At 33.1% G+C, this 16,124-nt stretch overlaps 2 protein-coding genes and 2 non-coding genes across 8 annotated transcripts; all 4 read left to right on the forward strand.

Moving 5' to 3' along the window:
• Positions 1 to 5,961: 5,961 nt before the first annotated feature.
• LOC104787749 (uncharacterized) lies at positions 5,962 to 11,280 on the forward strand. Of its 5 annotated transcripts, none has more exons than XM_019246051.2 (20): positions 5,962 to 6,571; positions 6,653 to 6,738; positions 6,822 to 6,923; positions 7,158 to 7,264; positions 7,346 to 7,446; positions 7,627 to 7,714; positions 8,018 to 8,106; positions 8,290 to 8,429; positions 8,527 to 8,680; positions 8,770 to 8,905; positions 9,016 to 9,109; positions 9,229 to 9,358; positions 9,440 to 9,499; positions 9,575 to 9,693; positions 9,769 to 9,893; positions 9,990 to 10,214; positions 10,292 to 10,452; positions 10,547 to 10,710; positions 10,803 to 10,885; positions 10,958 to 11,280. In XM_019246051.2, exons 1-20 carry the CDS (start codon positions 6,356 to 6,358, stop codon positions 11,185 to 11,187), a joined length of 2,610 nt encoding a protein of 869 aa, XP_019101596.2. In that variant the 5' UTR covers positions 5,962 to 6,355; the 3' UTR covers positions 11,188 to 11,280. The 5 variants fall into 5 exon arrangements, with proteins under 5 accessions (XP_019101596.2, XP_010511673.2, XP_087307205.1 ...); XM_010513371.3 differs by having other exon boundaries at positions 6,049 to 6,571; positions 9,229 to 9,355; XM_087451079.1 differs by having other exon boundaries at positions 6,150 to 6,571; positions 8,510 to 8,680.
• A 3,057-nt stretch (positions 11,281 to 14,337) lies between these two features.
• LOC104787751 (large ribosomal subunit protein uL22y) lies at positions 14,338 to 16,111 on the forward strand. The gene is made up of 7 exons (XM_019246052.2): positions 14,338 to 14,456; positions 14,562 to 14,598; positions 14,701 to 14,741; positions 15,254 to 15,484; positions 15,581 to 15,683; positions 15,770 to 15,837; positions 15,924 to 16,111. Exons 1-7 carry the CDS (start codon positions 14,454 to 14,456, stop codon positions 15,966 to 15,968), a joined length of 528 nt encoding a protein of 175 aa, XP_019101597.1. The 5' UTR covers positions 14,338 to 14,453; the 3' UTR covers positions 15,969 to 16,111.
• On the forward strand, positions 14,830 to 14,962 carry LOC147944760 (small nucleolar RNA snoR74). The gene has a single exon (XR_015558632.1). It is a non-coding gene; the product is annotated as a small nucleolar RNA snoR74 (small nucleolar RNA).
• Positions 15,050 to 15,183, forward strand: LOC147944761 (small nucleolar RNA snoR74). The gene has a single exon (XR_015558643.1). It is a non-coding gene; the product is annotated as a small nucleolar RNA snoR74 (small nucleolar RNA).
• Positions 16,112 to 16,124: the final 13 nt, after the last annotated feature.

Here is a 16,124-nt window from a genome sequence, read left to right on the forward strand (position 1 = left end):
ATGATACATATACATAAATTAAAAAGTTACCGAAAATTTTGGCTGAATTTGTGACATATTTATAGAATGTTTAAAAGTTTATATAACACTTGTTTTATATGATAAAAGTTTAGAGTGATAGTTTTCACGAAAATTCTTTTTTTTTGTTCTTAAAACATTAAAACCATAGATTAGTGTATTATTAATTTATAAAGTTGAAATTTTTTTAATTTTTAGACCTCTTTTCAAAAATAACCATTTTCTTGAATATTTTCATTTTTACCCTCTTTTATACAATTACAATATGTTAAATTATTTTTTAGAATTTTTATTTTAGCTTTGAGTTCTCTATTTTACATTTAGGGTAGGATTTAGTATTTGAGGTTTATAATTTATAATTTAGTCATTTTATACATTGAAAAAGGGTATTTTTATAAATAGACAACATAAAAAGGTATTTTTGAAAAATGACGTAAAAATAATTATTTTTGAAAATGTCTCTAATTTTTACTATGCGCCAATTTAAGAGTAGAAAATTTTATTATTTTATAATATTTATTGATTTCAAAAATATATAAAGATATTGGAAGAAGAAAAGATATTGCACATCCATTTTATGGGCACTAGCATTTGTAAACAATCCGGTATACAGTTACGCAACTATGGTATTAGGAGAAGAAGTTTTTTCTGAGGAAGAATGGGAACCGTTTTTTTTAAAAAATGGGGGAAATGCACTATCTAACATAAACAAAAGAAACAAATTATTGTATATGATTTGTATACCCGTAACCCCTACATTAGAAGCACCCATCTCTACACACTCCATTTCATAAAAAAACGAAATGTGCAAAAGACTAAACAATGACTTCTGCCAAATTTCAAAAGTTTAAACAGTTCATAATGTTTGGTTGTCCAGTTGAAAGCCTAGAGAAACAGGTAATGGTTTAACTTACGATTATTGTCTATTAGATTGTTGTCTGCTGAAATAATTTTAATGGATTTTTTTTGCTTTCAATTTATGTTTTTTTCTTCTTATTTCTTGAATCAACAAGCTGCTAAGTTACTACAAGAGGTATTGATCTGTCCAGTTATATCGTGCAAGCTAAGCTAATACTATAATTTTATATACTTATAATAAGAGAAGGTTTCTTCTAAACTTTGTTTGAAGCGATGACATTTGGCGCTTTATATAATTGACACTTATTCTCATATTTATTTCAATTTATAATTCATTATATACAAACGTTTAAGATCCATTGCTAATTAATTACGGCCACAATTGTCAACTTAATCCTTTGGTAATTAAAAAATTTGCCTTAACAAACAAACAAATGAGATCTGAACTTGCAGCCCATGTGTTTCTCTTCCTCCCATACAGTATTTAAATTGAAACTCGAATTTAGTTTTAGTTTTGCATTCTGCTTTTGAAAACGTAACGTCTTGCCATCAAAGTAAATTAAGTCATTTGATAATTGCTTCCTTATTTATTTCCAATTAAATATTCGTAATCTGTTTTCCATAAAATTATAATCCAATAGAATTCAATCTCTGATTACTTTTTATTATTATTATAATCTCTCTCCCTCAATCTACTGGGAATCAACACCCCCACACACTAACTACGCTTTTAAAAATGTTACAACCTAAAAAAATTGCTCTCCACTCTACTCTAGAGTTACTCTCTAACGATGACCACCGGTAAAAATAGGATTGTTTTTGGGAAGCTCCATACTTTAGAAGAAACAATCTCTTACTCAGCTTTAAATGTCTCTTTCTAGACGAAAATGTAAATCAACTACCTAATCCACACCACACCTATCTCACCTACTGTATATTAAAAACTTTCTCTCTAACTATTTTTTTACTTGCTTTCAGACATGCAACTCGCCTATCTATGTTCAAAGATCTGTTGGTTCAGAGAATGCAATGTCTCTCTTTGGGAAAAACTTGCCATTGAAACACATGTCAAACTTCTTACACTCTGGTCAGACTATTTATATTTGAATGCAACATCGTCAACCCAAATGTTTTTTGAACTCCAACAATTCCACAAAAGGTATTATATCGCAAAAGGTATTATACTATTTCATATACATCTGGTTAATTCTGTATTTGTTTTTTCCCCATTCTCCCACATGTAATATATATTGCTTCCAGTTAAATCAGTTTTTGTCTTACTTTTCACATCAGGTTTTCCTAATATTCATACAATAATCTTCTAAAATGAACAACAATCTTATAGTCTTTAATATTTTCCCCAATAACTATTTCAAGGCAAGTAATGTCCCGTCAATTTTAGTTAGCAAATTTTATTTAAGCCCAAAAGATTTGTAAATGATTGACCAAATAGAGACTTACGTCAAACAATAAGGATGGAGATCAGGTAATATAACCAATTTATACTACTACTATTACTTAAAACATCGTCTTGATAGTTTTAAGGAACATTTTGTTTTTGGTGTAAAGCGAAAGTGGTTGAAGTTGTGTGTTGCGCAATGGGTGGCATTACATTTCATGCACTGACTGTAATTAGAAAATGAAAAAATCTGGTTCGATCTTGACATGTCACACTTTCCCTCCATCCAAAGTTGTGGGAATACTCCAGTGTGTTGTTTTCAATGAGTCCGGAATGTGGAAATCTGTTGTTTCATAGTTCTTTTCATATGTTTTTTTATTTTATTTTGTGTACTAATTATTTGAAGGTACTATTGAAACTAAAATTGCCAACCCAAGTCACTTTTGTATTCTTAGGCCAACTTAGATGAATTGGACAACGAGGTGGCTCAGCTCATGAAAAGACTTAATAGGAAAGACATTCTTTTCCAATGTCAAAGAGTCTACATACAATTTCACTGCTCTATGTACCAGAGTTTCACTGTGAGTCTGTCACATCCATCAAAGACGATCAACACCACTTACTCTTAGAACCTGAGACACACATGTGGAAAATTTTTCAACAATGAATCATAAACCATTTATGTTTGAATTTTAACATTTTCAATTTTACATTTTTTCCCTTTGTTATTTTAACAGATAATTATTGATGATGTAAACCAAAGGTTAAAACTGAAGTTGAAGTCTCTGCAAGATTTGCAAGGGATAAAGGCATTGATTGGGGTTTTAACATTACTGGTCTATTGTTGACAGGAAATACAACAAAAAAAGTAAAGCAACTTCTGATGTTGGAAGAAACCAGCAGGCAAAGAGAATAAAATCACTTGTCGTTTCATCTGCAAAGCAAAGACAAATACAAGCCACATAAAAAAAAGACAGTACAAATTTCAAATTTCACCGTATATGTATTACAAATTGGTAGCATCCCAAAACAACACATTTTAATTGTAGAACAGAAAAATATTTTAATCTTTTATAAATTTTATTATTTAATAAATTAAACAAGACTAATAAATTAAATTATACATCAAGGTTTGTTTTTAGTAATGGAGTGTCAGTTAGGGTTGGGTATGGATAACTTTTTTTTTTTTTTTTTGCTAAAGATTGTTCAAATCTCCTTGTGATGATGATGTCAAATATCGACAATTAGCCGATTTTTTCATCAGAATTGAATGATTTTAGGTTTTTAGAGATTAATTTGTTGACTTTAGTATTAGACATATCTCTTAAGGATAATATTTGTACCAATATACATGTGAAATTTACAAGGACATGAGGTTTCTATTTTTCTCACTTAAGCTTGTTGGTAACTCTCTTTTGAAGAGAGAAAGAGTCTTTTTCAATAATTCAATATATGGGGTTTGATTGTGAAACAAAAGTAAAAATAAAACCGTGCGTAGCACGGGATAACCTCTAGTACTCTAGATGAACAATTGGAGGGTCGTGTTGATAGACAAGAGTGGCTACTCTGGCCTATTACTGCTCAACTCATTATTAAGAAATATACCGCTCATAAAGTCATTGACAGACCACAATGCTCAAGTAAAGCAACTGAGCAGAATTGCAACTTGGATGATTGAGAGAAATCAAGTTTATGAAGTTTAGAAAGTCTCGAAAACTAGAGAGATTTAGAAACTCATTGTAGTGAGAAAAACTGGGATATTGCGATTTTTTTGTATTAATTATGAGATGATATTTTACAATAAAGATATACACTTATTATTATTATTTTTATCTTTGACTGATTTGTGTTTTTGTTTTCGATCGTCTCTGTCAACCATACGTCGTAATTTTCGATTTTCTTGACAAGTTGTCAATGACAACAAAGAGCGACGGTGAACACAAGTACACAACATTTCAACCAAAAAAAAAATACACACAATCACGAATGATAAACCAAAACAAAGGTGCAAAGACATACGGATCTCACGACTAGTTATACAACTATAAAGAGTAACTGGTTTCCTCGGCAGCGGATTTGTGAAACCAGAAAAAGGTTCTTCCCAACTATAATGATTGGGAATGGATTATGTTCTCTTCGTTTCTTGGATCAAAATTACTACTGATTCAAAACTCAGCTATAATATTTCACATAGGTTTTGAATGGTTGTATATTATGCTCCAGACCAGACTAAAATTAGACTAGTACGCACTTAATTTACCATTCACCATTGCATAAGTATGCATTTGAACTAAAAATCTCTAATCTTCATACTAGTATACAATGAACTAAAAATCTGCATACTATTGTAAATGCACTATTGGTCTACATTTTTCATTATTCTCCTCAAAAATTCCATATTATTATAAACTCCATACTAATCTGTTATATACTACAGTCCAATGTTTTTGCATACCAAAATATAGGTATGTATAGTCCGATTTACATTATACCGTACAACCATTCAAAACCATAAACCAGTGGAACTCGACATACCGTACAACCATTCAAAACCATAAACCAGTGGAACTCGAGACGTGTGGGGGAGCATATATCATCGTATAAGGAAGAGAAAAGGTAATATCATAATTATATATGCTTTTTTAACACATGTTATGGTGATCACGACTAGTTATACAACTATAAAGAGTAACTGGTTTCCTTGGCAGCAGATTTGTGACCAGAAAAAGGTTCTTCCCAACTATAATGATTGGGAATGGATTATGTTCTCTTCGTTTCTTGGATCAAAATTACTACTGATTCAAAACTCAGCTATAATATTTCACATAGGTTTTGAATGGTTGTATATTATGCTCCAGACTAGACTAAAATTAGACTAGTACGCACTTAATTTACTATTCACCATTGCATAAGTATGCATTTGAACTAAAAATCTCTAATCTTCATACTAGTATACAATGAACTAAAAATCTGCATACTATTATAAATGCACTATTGGTCTACATTTTTCATTATGCTCCTCAAAAATTCCATATTATTATAAACTCCATACTAGTCTGTTATATACTACAGTCCAATGTTTTGCATACCAAAATATAGGTATGTATAGTCCGATTTACATTATACCGTACAACCATTCAAAACCATAAACCAGTGGAACTCGATATACCGTACAACCATTCAAAACCATAAACCAGTGGAACTCGAGACGTGTGGGGGAGCATATATCATCGTATAAGGAAGAGAAAAGGTAATATCATAACTATATATGCTTTTTTAACACATGTTATGGTGATCACGTCACTTAAACTTAAACTTGAACGTATATCTAAATCCCATTATTTGATTTTTTGCGTGTTTATATGTATAACTTTTAATTTGATCATGTAATTCGTGCACACACAAAAAAAAAATCATGTAACTCATATGTTTTTGTTGAAACAATATGACATTTTTCCCAATTATAACCCAAATACAGGCTAATGAACCAATTTTAACACCTTTTTGGATTGCTCTGAATCCTCTGACTCTCCGTCGTAATATGCAAAATTCTACTTTCGCTGCATCGTATTTAAAAGTCAGAAAACACACAACAATGTCACTTTGATATTGACATCTGTCCATACACATGCAAATACTATATGATCTTTCACCTTTTAAATAGTCCAAAGATATTCGAATTCAATGACTTTCAAACTTCAAATCTATAAGTCAAAAACAAAAAGAAATCAAACTTTACAAATCTCTACGAATTAAATTAACACTTTGATCCTGACATGACACCTTTTTATAAATTAAGATTAGATTAGAGAGAAAACGTTTTTGATAATGATATATAAGACGAGGATATTTTAGTAACTTTGTATCACATCACACCGTAACAGTCTCTTCTTCTCTCTCTCTCTCTGACACATAGCGACGGCGTTCCCGTTCTGTGTTCTGTTCCGTTACATTACAAAACTGAACCATCGTTGTCTTTCTAAGTACAAGATTTGTCTTAATTCTTTTCCTTTTCTCTGAATCTCTTTGTCATTACCAAAGCGCCGATTCAAACAATTTGAATCCATTCCATTAGTAGTGATGGCGTTTTGGAGAATGAGCACAAGCGATGCAACTGGATTCAAGTTCCTCTTCTCAATCGTCTTCATCTACGCTTTAATGTCAGCTATTGTTTACTCCGTCCTCCACATGAAATTCATCTCTCCTCTTCCTTCAGACGCTCCTCTCGAACGTTTCTCTGAAGCTAGAGCCGTCGAACACATCCGTGTCTTGGCTGAGGAGATCGATGGTCGTCAGGTGATTTGATTCGCCGCCGTTTCATCTCTTTCACTTTCACTTCCTCTCTCTGATCTTTGTTTCACGACATGGGTTTTGTAGGAAGGACGACCAGGGCTTAAAGAAGCTGCAACATATATAAAATCGCAGTTGGAGATGGTTAAGGAGAGAGCTGGTCCTAATCTAAGGTTTGGTTTGAATAAACTTTTTTTTTTGACCCGAATCAAAGAAAGTGGTATCACGAGTTTAATGCTTTTTGGTTGTATAATAGGGTTGAGGTGGAGGAGACTCAGGTGGATGGTTCCTTTAGCATGATGTTTCTAGGCCATAGCATCTCACTTGGATACAGAAACCACACAAATATACTTATGCGGTACTCTTTCTTTACTACTAGTACATTGAGATTTTCTGGTTTATATGTGTTATTCAGGAGACTTTGTAGTTTGCATTTTATGATTCAGTTTGCGGTTGACCATTCTTTCTCTTATAGTATGTGTTATATTTTATAGTCAGTCATTAGTAGAGAGTCTGCAACATTGAATGATTTGTGTCCCCACTGATTAATGCCAAACATTTCACCAATTTTTTTGTTTTTGTTTTATTGCAGTATCTCCTCAATGGATTCTCATGACACTGATGCATCTGTATTGATGAATGCACATTATGACAGTCCTGTTAACTCACCTGGAGCTGGTGACTGTGGGTCATGTGTAGGTGAGTTTGGGGTTACCATTTATTTAGTTTTTCCTTTCTTGACCACTATATTCATGGATTTATGTGTTTCCATTTTTGCAGCATCACTACTTGAATTAGCAAGACTAGTTGTGGATTCTGGTTGGACCCCACCTCGACCTGTAATCTTTCTCTTTAATGGTGCTGAAGAGCTTTTTATGCTGGTAACTCAGTTATGAATGATGCTTAGTTACTCTTTACGTATAGAATGATGTTGTTTCATGAAATTTATCTTAAATGTAGTTTGTAATTGCTAAATAGTATGATCTTTCTTATATAGTCAAGATGATGAAAAATCAGCTCTTACTTTACATGGTGGTGTGGCGTTTTGTCTGTGTGTTTAGGGCTCACACGGCTTCATGACGAAGCATAAGTTGAAAGACACCATTGGAGCTTTTATCAATGTGGAAGCTTCTGGGACAGGGGGTATTGGTAAGATCTTGTATCCCCTAAGGACTATTCAGATGGTGTAATATTGATAATGAATAAAACCATTACAGTGATATTCTTAAGTTTGATCTTGGATCCACTCTTATCTTTCCCGAGGATTGATATAACAAAGCTTATCATTAAACATCTTTATAGACCATTGCCGTAGACATATTGAAGAACTTCTCATTCATTAGCCTGTCTCTAGAAAATAATGCAGCTTGAGAATATGTGTTGGCTTATTAGTGACAGCGTTAAGTGTTTGCTTTTCAATGACTATTTATTCTTGATGTAAATGGCTGGCAGATCTGGTCTGCCAATCAGGGCCTGGTTCGTGGCCGTCCCAAGTTTATTCTCAAGCTGCAGTGTATCCAATGGCACAGAGTTCTGCACAGGTCTCTCTCTCTCTCTTGATCTTTAGCTCTGTGACATGCATTTGACATTCACACACATCCACAGACACTGTCTTCTCTGCTTTTACCAAGTGATAGTGGGGTCAATGACAAAACTGTATCCAACCATTTTGTTTCTAGTTCATCTGTGTCACTGACTTGAAGTTGCCCTGTGATATTTCCCAGGATGTTTTCCCTGTAATTCCTGGAGACACCGATTACAGAATGTTTGCAGAAGATTACGCTGACATCCCCGGGCTAGACATTATCTTTCTTCTAGGCGGTTACTACTACCATACTTCCTTTGACACAGTGGACAGAATAGTGTATGCATCGTTTTGGTATATATTATGGTTGAACTTTTCCTTACTATTGTTTATTTTTTAGTACGATCCTCGTTTCACAGAAATACATTTAAACCAGACCTGGAAGCATGCAAGCACGTGGAGAAAACTTAATTAGCGTGCTTAAAGCCTTCACAAGTTCTTCTAGACTGAAGGTTGCTAGTGAAAGAAAGGATGCTAACAATGACATGGTTGAAAGAGCTGTTTTCTTTGATTACTTAACATTCTTCATGGTGAGTGCTTTTGACTTTGTTCATCATCTTTTTTTGTTTCTTAACTTGTTTACATTCGCTTGACAAGCTGATATCATGACATCTATCAGGTGTACTATCCAAGAAGAGTAGCTATGGTACTTCATAATATTCCAGCTGCTTTGTTCCTTTGTGTTCCTTTCTTTTTGTATATGATGGAACCTAAGACACACCCTTTGTTATCAATCTTGTGGGCTTTCTTGAAAGGTAAAAAATATGCAATCTTTTACATTCTTACTATTTTTAGTTACTCTGTACTCTTTTCCTTCTTGTACGATGTTTTGGAGGTTTAACATTGTAAACCGTTGCCTGATTAGGAGTTGTCAACCATTTCGCTGGGATTTTACTTGGTGTAATATTCCCTGTTCTCTTCGCAGTCATCAGATTGTTCTTTGCTTATCCCATGAGCTGGTTCGTTTTTTATTCTTGTTACATTGTTCCATATTTTATTTAATGCTTAATAAAGGTATTGAAACAGTGGAAAATTTTATTGGTGGGGGAGACTCATTTAAATTATGGTGGAAATGCAGGTTTGCTCATTCATACTTAGCTTTCTTGATGTTCATCCCCTGCTCATTTTTTGGCCTTTTAATTCCAAGAGCTATCTCTGATCGTGTCTCACATTCTCAAGGTGTTTCATCCAAGAAGATAATGAAAGTTGTAAAGTCCTTATTCTTTCCTCTTATCTCATTAGTCTCCCTGTCTATTACTAGAAAATGTCTTCTAACTATGATCTTGTAGGAACCATCTGATGAAGCAAGGTTTTGGGGAGCATTTGGGTTCTATGCTTTTGCAACTTCGGTATGCACTTTTTGTTACCTCGGACTTTGTTTGTTTGTTTGGCTGATCTTTGACTAACTTGAGAAACGTTTTCAGGCATATTTTTTCGCTGGATTAAATGGAGGATTCATGACATTTGTCATCTGCATTTCTATGCTACTAGGGTGGATTGCTTTCTGTATGTCAGTCAAGTCTTATGGCTATAACTCGATCAAGTAATACTTCTAGACATTGCCTAACTTTAGCCTTCTGGATAAATCTGTTGTATGATAAAGTTATATTTCATCCAGGTCTCCCATGTTTTATGTGATACCTCTTGTTCCATGCCTTCTGTATGCTCTATATTTTGGTGGTATTCTTGCACTATTTTTAATTGAGAAGATGGGAATGATGGGAGCAATTCCACCACCTTATGGTTAGTTTTACCATTGGAACATTAAATAGCTTGTTGTGATTGCAAGTGTGACCTTCATTGTGAAGATGTTTATTGTACAATGTTTTGGTTTTGCAGGGTATTATCTAGCAGATGTAGCAGTAGCTGCAGTCATTGGAATCGTCACCGGCTTGTGTTTAGGTCCAGTAATACCAATTTGTGATCGTTGGCTGGCCAAATCGTCGATCTTGAAATTCTTGCTTCACTTCAGTGTGGTCATGTTGGCTGTATCATCACAGTTCTTTCCTTATAGCAAAGATGCACCGAAGAGAGTTGTACTCCAACACACATTCATCTCTGCAGGTAAGCCTTTTGCTCACGCGATATAGAACTGTTTTCGGAGTAATGAAGTTAAATGTTTATTAATGTGCCTGTTGCAGGTGGAAATGAAATCACAGGCTCAAGTTACGATTTAGCTGTGATTGATTCAAACTCTATGGAGTTCATTTTTAAACATGCTCCGGAAGTGGCAGAGGAACTTCATGCTGGTCCTTCTTTTTCATTGGCAAATGCTGAAGCATCTCCTCAAGAAGCTTGGTTGGTACGTTCTTTAGATTCGTTTCACCGTACATGCTATTGGCAAAGATATAGTAAGTATTTTGAGTTTGGAGTAAAGAGTTGTCTGGTATCTACAGGCACTTTTCCCTATTTCTTGCGTAGTAACAACAAACGGAAGGTTCTCTGCTAAAGCCAACAATATTTCAGAACGATATAGCCAATTCCCACACCTTCAAACTCATAAACCGCAAACGACATTTAAAAACGGAACTCGCAGAGTTCATCTGGAACTCTCTTTGGGGTTAGTTGGACTCCAAAAAAGACACTTCTATTGGTTTTGTTTTGCTATTTACCAAAATTGGTTATTAACTATTGTCTATATTCCATTTGCAGGTCGTTGGAAGAGATCTGGGTCACAGTTCTGAACATAACTGGTCCGTTATCAGGATGGTCCTTTGCAGATGGCAAACCTCCAGGTTACACACACACAAAGAACCCTCCTTTTTCTTTCTCCTAACAAAATGGCTTATTGACTATTGTTGTTGCAGCACCTGAACTCCCACCGGGTGGTCCTCCTTCGTACATATTGAGACTGAGTGGCAACAGCGGTGAGAAGTGGAACTTCTGGTTAGAGGCAAGTAGTGAAGATGAAGTGAGAGTAGATGTAGCTGTTCTTGATCAACGTCTTGATGAAGAAACTATACATTTGAAGGGTCTTTTCCCAAAATGGTCCGACGTCATTGCCTACACTAGCTTTCTTTCTACTTACTTCTTCTAATCATACAATCATAGAGTATTTTGTATTTCTCCAACTTGGGACCGGAAAAAATTATTAATTTACAGAGAATATTAATTTATCGAGATTTGACTATATTTGTTGTATTTAACTTTTTACATGGAAAATAGAACAAACAAAAATAATATCGATAAACAAAAATTATATCCAGATATTTTAAAAGATTTTTTTCTAGATATTGTATACATATAGCTATAGGTTTTGTATTAATTAAATATTGTAGTTGTAGTTGATCTAATATATAACTTTGTATCCAAATGAAATATTTTATGACGAGTTAGTTAGATTAGTAGATTTAATTAAAAGCCACTGACAAAGTAAAGTAACAACAAAAGTTTATGATTACTACATATATATAATCAAATGGAAACGCAAGTCAGTCTCGGTAGTAATTCTTGTCATATACAAAGTTTGTACAGAGCAAAATCTATTTAATGTGATCAAATCTCTATTCAACAGATATAGTTTAGCACAATTTTTTATCTTTAAACTTGATAAGTACTCGCCATGATTCTCCTTTACGGTTGATGATCGATTGGACAACAACATAATGCCATAATTCTTTTATGTAAAGTAACTACTATCATCATTTAAAATATCTGAATATGCATGTAATTATTGTAGTGCAACATTAAAAAAAAAAAATCTAACAAAATTAGCACATGTTATCGAGAACAATTCCAATTCCACTTTACATTTTCCTCTAAATTCTAGTATAGAGTAAGATCCTCTTTTCTCTAATCCTACTATATATATATATATATATATAGAGTAAAACTGCTTTTATTCTACTTTGAGTTGAAAATTTTATTTATAATTTACTACTTTAAATCTGAATTGTTTTTATTTTATGACTCAAATTTTATAAATATTTAGGCCACTTATATTTTACAAACAACAAAGTTACAACACAATTTTTTTACAAGCTTGGCTCGTATACTAGCAAACTGTGGGGATGTGAGGACTTTAACCGTTTTCTTTGATTTGTTGGAAACTAGTCTTTCTTTCACATAATCTCTCTTTTTTTTTAATTAAAAATTATTGATAATTGGCTTTAATTAAATTAAAACTATTAAAAAAATATTACTATTTCCAACTCCTCCAACCGTTCCTTGTGGGTTCCCATCGGCTCGACGGATGTCTCCGGAGACACAATGTGCTTTTCTTTATGTTTAGAACGTCGAAGCGAGTTGTTTGTAAAAGAAAAAAAAAGTGTTCTGATACCGCTGATAAGTTCCTCTTCAAAGCTAAGAGTATTGCTCAAAAAAACAATAAGATCAATATTTTTGGGTAGTTAAGACTACATTTTTTTAATTTTTTGATTGATTTAAATAAGTAAAATACAAAGTGTCGTGTGATCATGACGATCCCACAACTTAGGGAAATGGGAAAGAAGTTGAGTGGCTCCTTATAACTCGGAAGACCACTTCAACTTATTTGCCAACTGAATCAGAAACAACAATAAAAGAACAGGGTCTTCATGGTTGACACAATCAACGTACCGTTGGTTTGGTCTTCTAACACGAACCGGTCTTGTGGAAGGACCGCCTAATGGTTCACTTCGAGTCTTATCAATCACATAAATGAAACACTCTAAGTCTTAACATACATACGTATATCTATATTAATATTTTTTAAGTACATTTTAGTTTATGCTCTTTAAGTTTTACTTATTTAATTTATTTTTTACAACACTAATCTCTAAAACAATTCTATAAATAACACTGCAGAGATACTCAAATACTAAACTTTCTTAAATTGACCAACATTTGTTACATTTATTGCCATAAAATCTTAACAACATCTATACATTCTGATTTTCCAAAAACAATTCTACCCATTAAATCTCTAAACTATTTTTATTGATGCTAGAATCTCTCAAATTTAAATGATATACAACAGATTTTCAATAACAAAAGTTTACAATCTCCATAATTATATTAACATTAATAAATTTCCTAAACCGAACATCCAATTATAAAATGTCACATTAAATATGTTGAAAACCCCCATATAATTTGGTTTTTTTTTTTTTTTTTTTTTTGAGGAATTACCAAAAAAATTAAAATTCTATTAATTATCATAAACTATATATATTAACATGGAAAAATTATAAACTATAAAAATATGCTAATTTGGTAAAGCAATTAACATAATTAGAATTGATTAAAAAAACTTATTTTGATTATTTTTTTTAACGTAAAAACTTATTTTGATTATGGTGAGACGGATTGGCATTAATCCCATATAGGGAGTTAAGTGGACTTTTTTTTAAAAAAAAATACTTTTAGATGTGTACCAGGAGATTCCCTTTTTAATAAAAGGGAAGTACTCAACATAGTTTTTGTAGATTTTATATTTTCAATAAATGGTTACAAATGGTTACACACAGGTTATAGATAGATTATAGATTATTTCATATATTAATATTAATAGTTACACCTAAATATTAGGAATATACCAAATTGATAATTGATATATTAATGGTAACAAATAAAATCATGGATATTCCAAACTGTATTTTTGGAAGATTTTAGTCATATATTGTTGTTTCCAAAGATTTTTAAACACAATATTACAAATTTATTTTCTACATATTTTATCGATAGAGCACAATGTTAACCAAAGATAGATTACGAAATTGATATGTTGATTGGTTACAAGTTAAGTAGTGGATTACAAGATAGATTACGAAATAAAATTTAACCAGTGTTATAGCACATATACTTATCTAGAATCATTAACAATATAAAACTTACAAAATAAACTTACAAAATAGGTGTTTTTTTTCAAGCTTTCATATTTAGCATATGATTTTATTGCATAATGTATTATCAAAAAAACTTTAAAAAAAATAACATAAATTATATTTTATATAAAAATATAATATAAATAAAATGAATTTTAACCCGTGCTTAATCTAGTTGTTTTTATAAGATAAGCTACCAAAATTAAAGGTAAGCAACATATAATAAAAAATAAGGCAAGAAAGAGTAACGATCGAATATTTTAGTGTATATCCACGAACATATTAAAAAAAAAAAACTGAGAAGAAGAATCGCCAACCCAATTCATAGTGTTAATGGGCTATTGTATAAAGCCTGTAAAGTCATGACAAATGGACAAAAAATAAGCCCATTAGAATATAAGAACTAGGTTTTCGCAGGTTTATATCTTTTATCACTATATAAAGTCTCTCTTCAACAAATCTCTCAACTCTTCTGCAGCCGATTCTTCTATTAGCCGCCATGGTAATTGCTTCAAGCTTCTCACTCCATCTCTCTACTCTCGTAGATTTAACCTAGAAAATCGCCTTTGTCTAATCTTCTTTATCTTACCTTTTGCTAATTTCGCAGGTGAAGTACTCGCAAGAACCCGACAACCAGACCAAGTGTAAGTTCCTTTGGTGACCATTTCGTTGTCTCGATCGTTCTGCTTTGTATTCGATTGTGTGTTTTGATCTTTGTGGTTATATTTTGTTTTTGATTTTGGCAGCTTGCAAGGCTAGAGGATCCGATCTTAGGGTTCACTTCAAGGTATGTGTAGCTCGCAATTACATTTTCCGATGTGGTTTTAGATTTATGGGTTTAGGAGATTGTAGTTTTTAGGGTTTAACCTGATTGAGAAAAAGCAGAGTTCTGTAGCAATTTACAGATCTCACGTATACTTCAGGGAGATTGAATTGGTCATCGTGATTGGGTGAATCTGTGTTTGTATATCTCATAACTATTAAGGTTCAGTACATGATGGTACATTGATAATAGTTTTATCATTTCGTATTATGAAGCTTTTGGATTTTAGGTTTTTTTTTTGGGGGTTAGTAAGTTAGTATTGAAACCTGATTAAAAAAGCAGGGCTTTGTTGCCTATTTCTGTGAATGAAGCTCTCGTATATATCAGGGAAATTACGGGCATTGTTCTTGGGTGAACCTATGTAGATTTTTTTGTGACTAATGGTTCAGTAAATGATGCCACATTTTACAAGACTGTTGGTTTTTGATTGGTTGTGCTCATTGTGTTTTTGTTTTGTATTGGATTGTGTGGAACAGAACACTAGGGAAACAGCGCACGCCATCAGGAAGCTACCATTGATCAAGGCCAAGAGGTACCTTGAGGATGTGATAGCTCACAAGCAAGCAATTCCCTTCACACGTTTCTGCAGAGGTGTGGGGAGAACTGCTCAAGCTAAGAACAGGCATTCTAATGGTCAAGGACGTTGGCCCGCCAAGTCTGCTCAGTTTGTTCTTGATTTGCTCAAGAACGCTGAGAGCAATGCTGAGGTGAGGATAACAGTCTTTTAATTATGAATGTATGGAATCGTTTTTGGTTGTCTCTACCATTTTGCTAATGAGCATAATTTGACTTTGACTTTTCAGGTGAAAGGTTTGGACGTTGATGCGCTCTTCATCTCACACATCCAAGTGAACCAGGCCGCAAAGCAAAGGAGAAGGACTTACCGTGCTCACGGAAGAATCAACCGTAAGTTTTGCGATATTGTAAAATTACTTGCATGGTTATCTTTTTGTCTTCTCTTTAGTGACTCATTGTGTCTTTCATGGTTGCAGCTTACATGTCCAACCCATGCCACATTGAGTTGATTTTGTCAGAGAAGGAAGAGCCTGTCAAGAAAGAGGTAACTATATTTCATCTCATTTGTTAGTCAGGATTTGTGTTAATAACGGTGATTCTCATTTCGTAATTGTTTTTTGATAATTGTAGCCGGAGACTCAGTTGGCAGCCAAGTCTAAGAAGTCAGCAGCTTAAGCTTTCTTTGTTTTATTTCTATGTCCTTTGTGCTCATTGAAGAGATTTTGTTCCCTTTTTATTTTAGCTCGAATCGTTTTGTAAGACAACGGATAGTTTTTTCTTGAAGATTTTCGCTTAATGGTTATGACAAGCATTTATCATGTCTCGTATTTA

The sequence above is a fragment of the Camelina sativa genome, chromosome 5 (genome assembly GCF_030686135.1).
Source record: "Camelina sativa cultivar CO46 ecotype springtype chromosome 5, ASM3068613v1".
NCBI classification, from domain to species: Eukaryota; Viridiplantae; Streptophyta; class Magnoliopsida; order Brassicales; family Brassicaceae; genus Camelina; species Camelina sativa.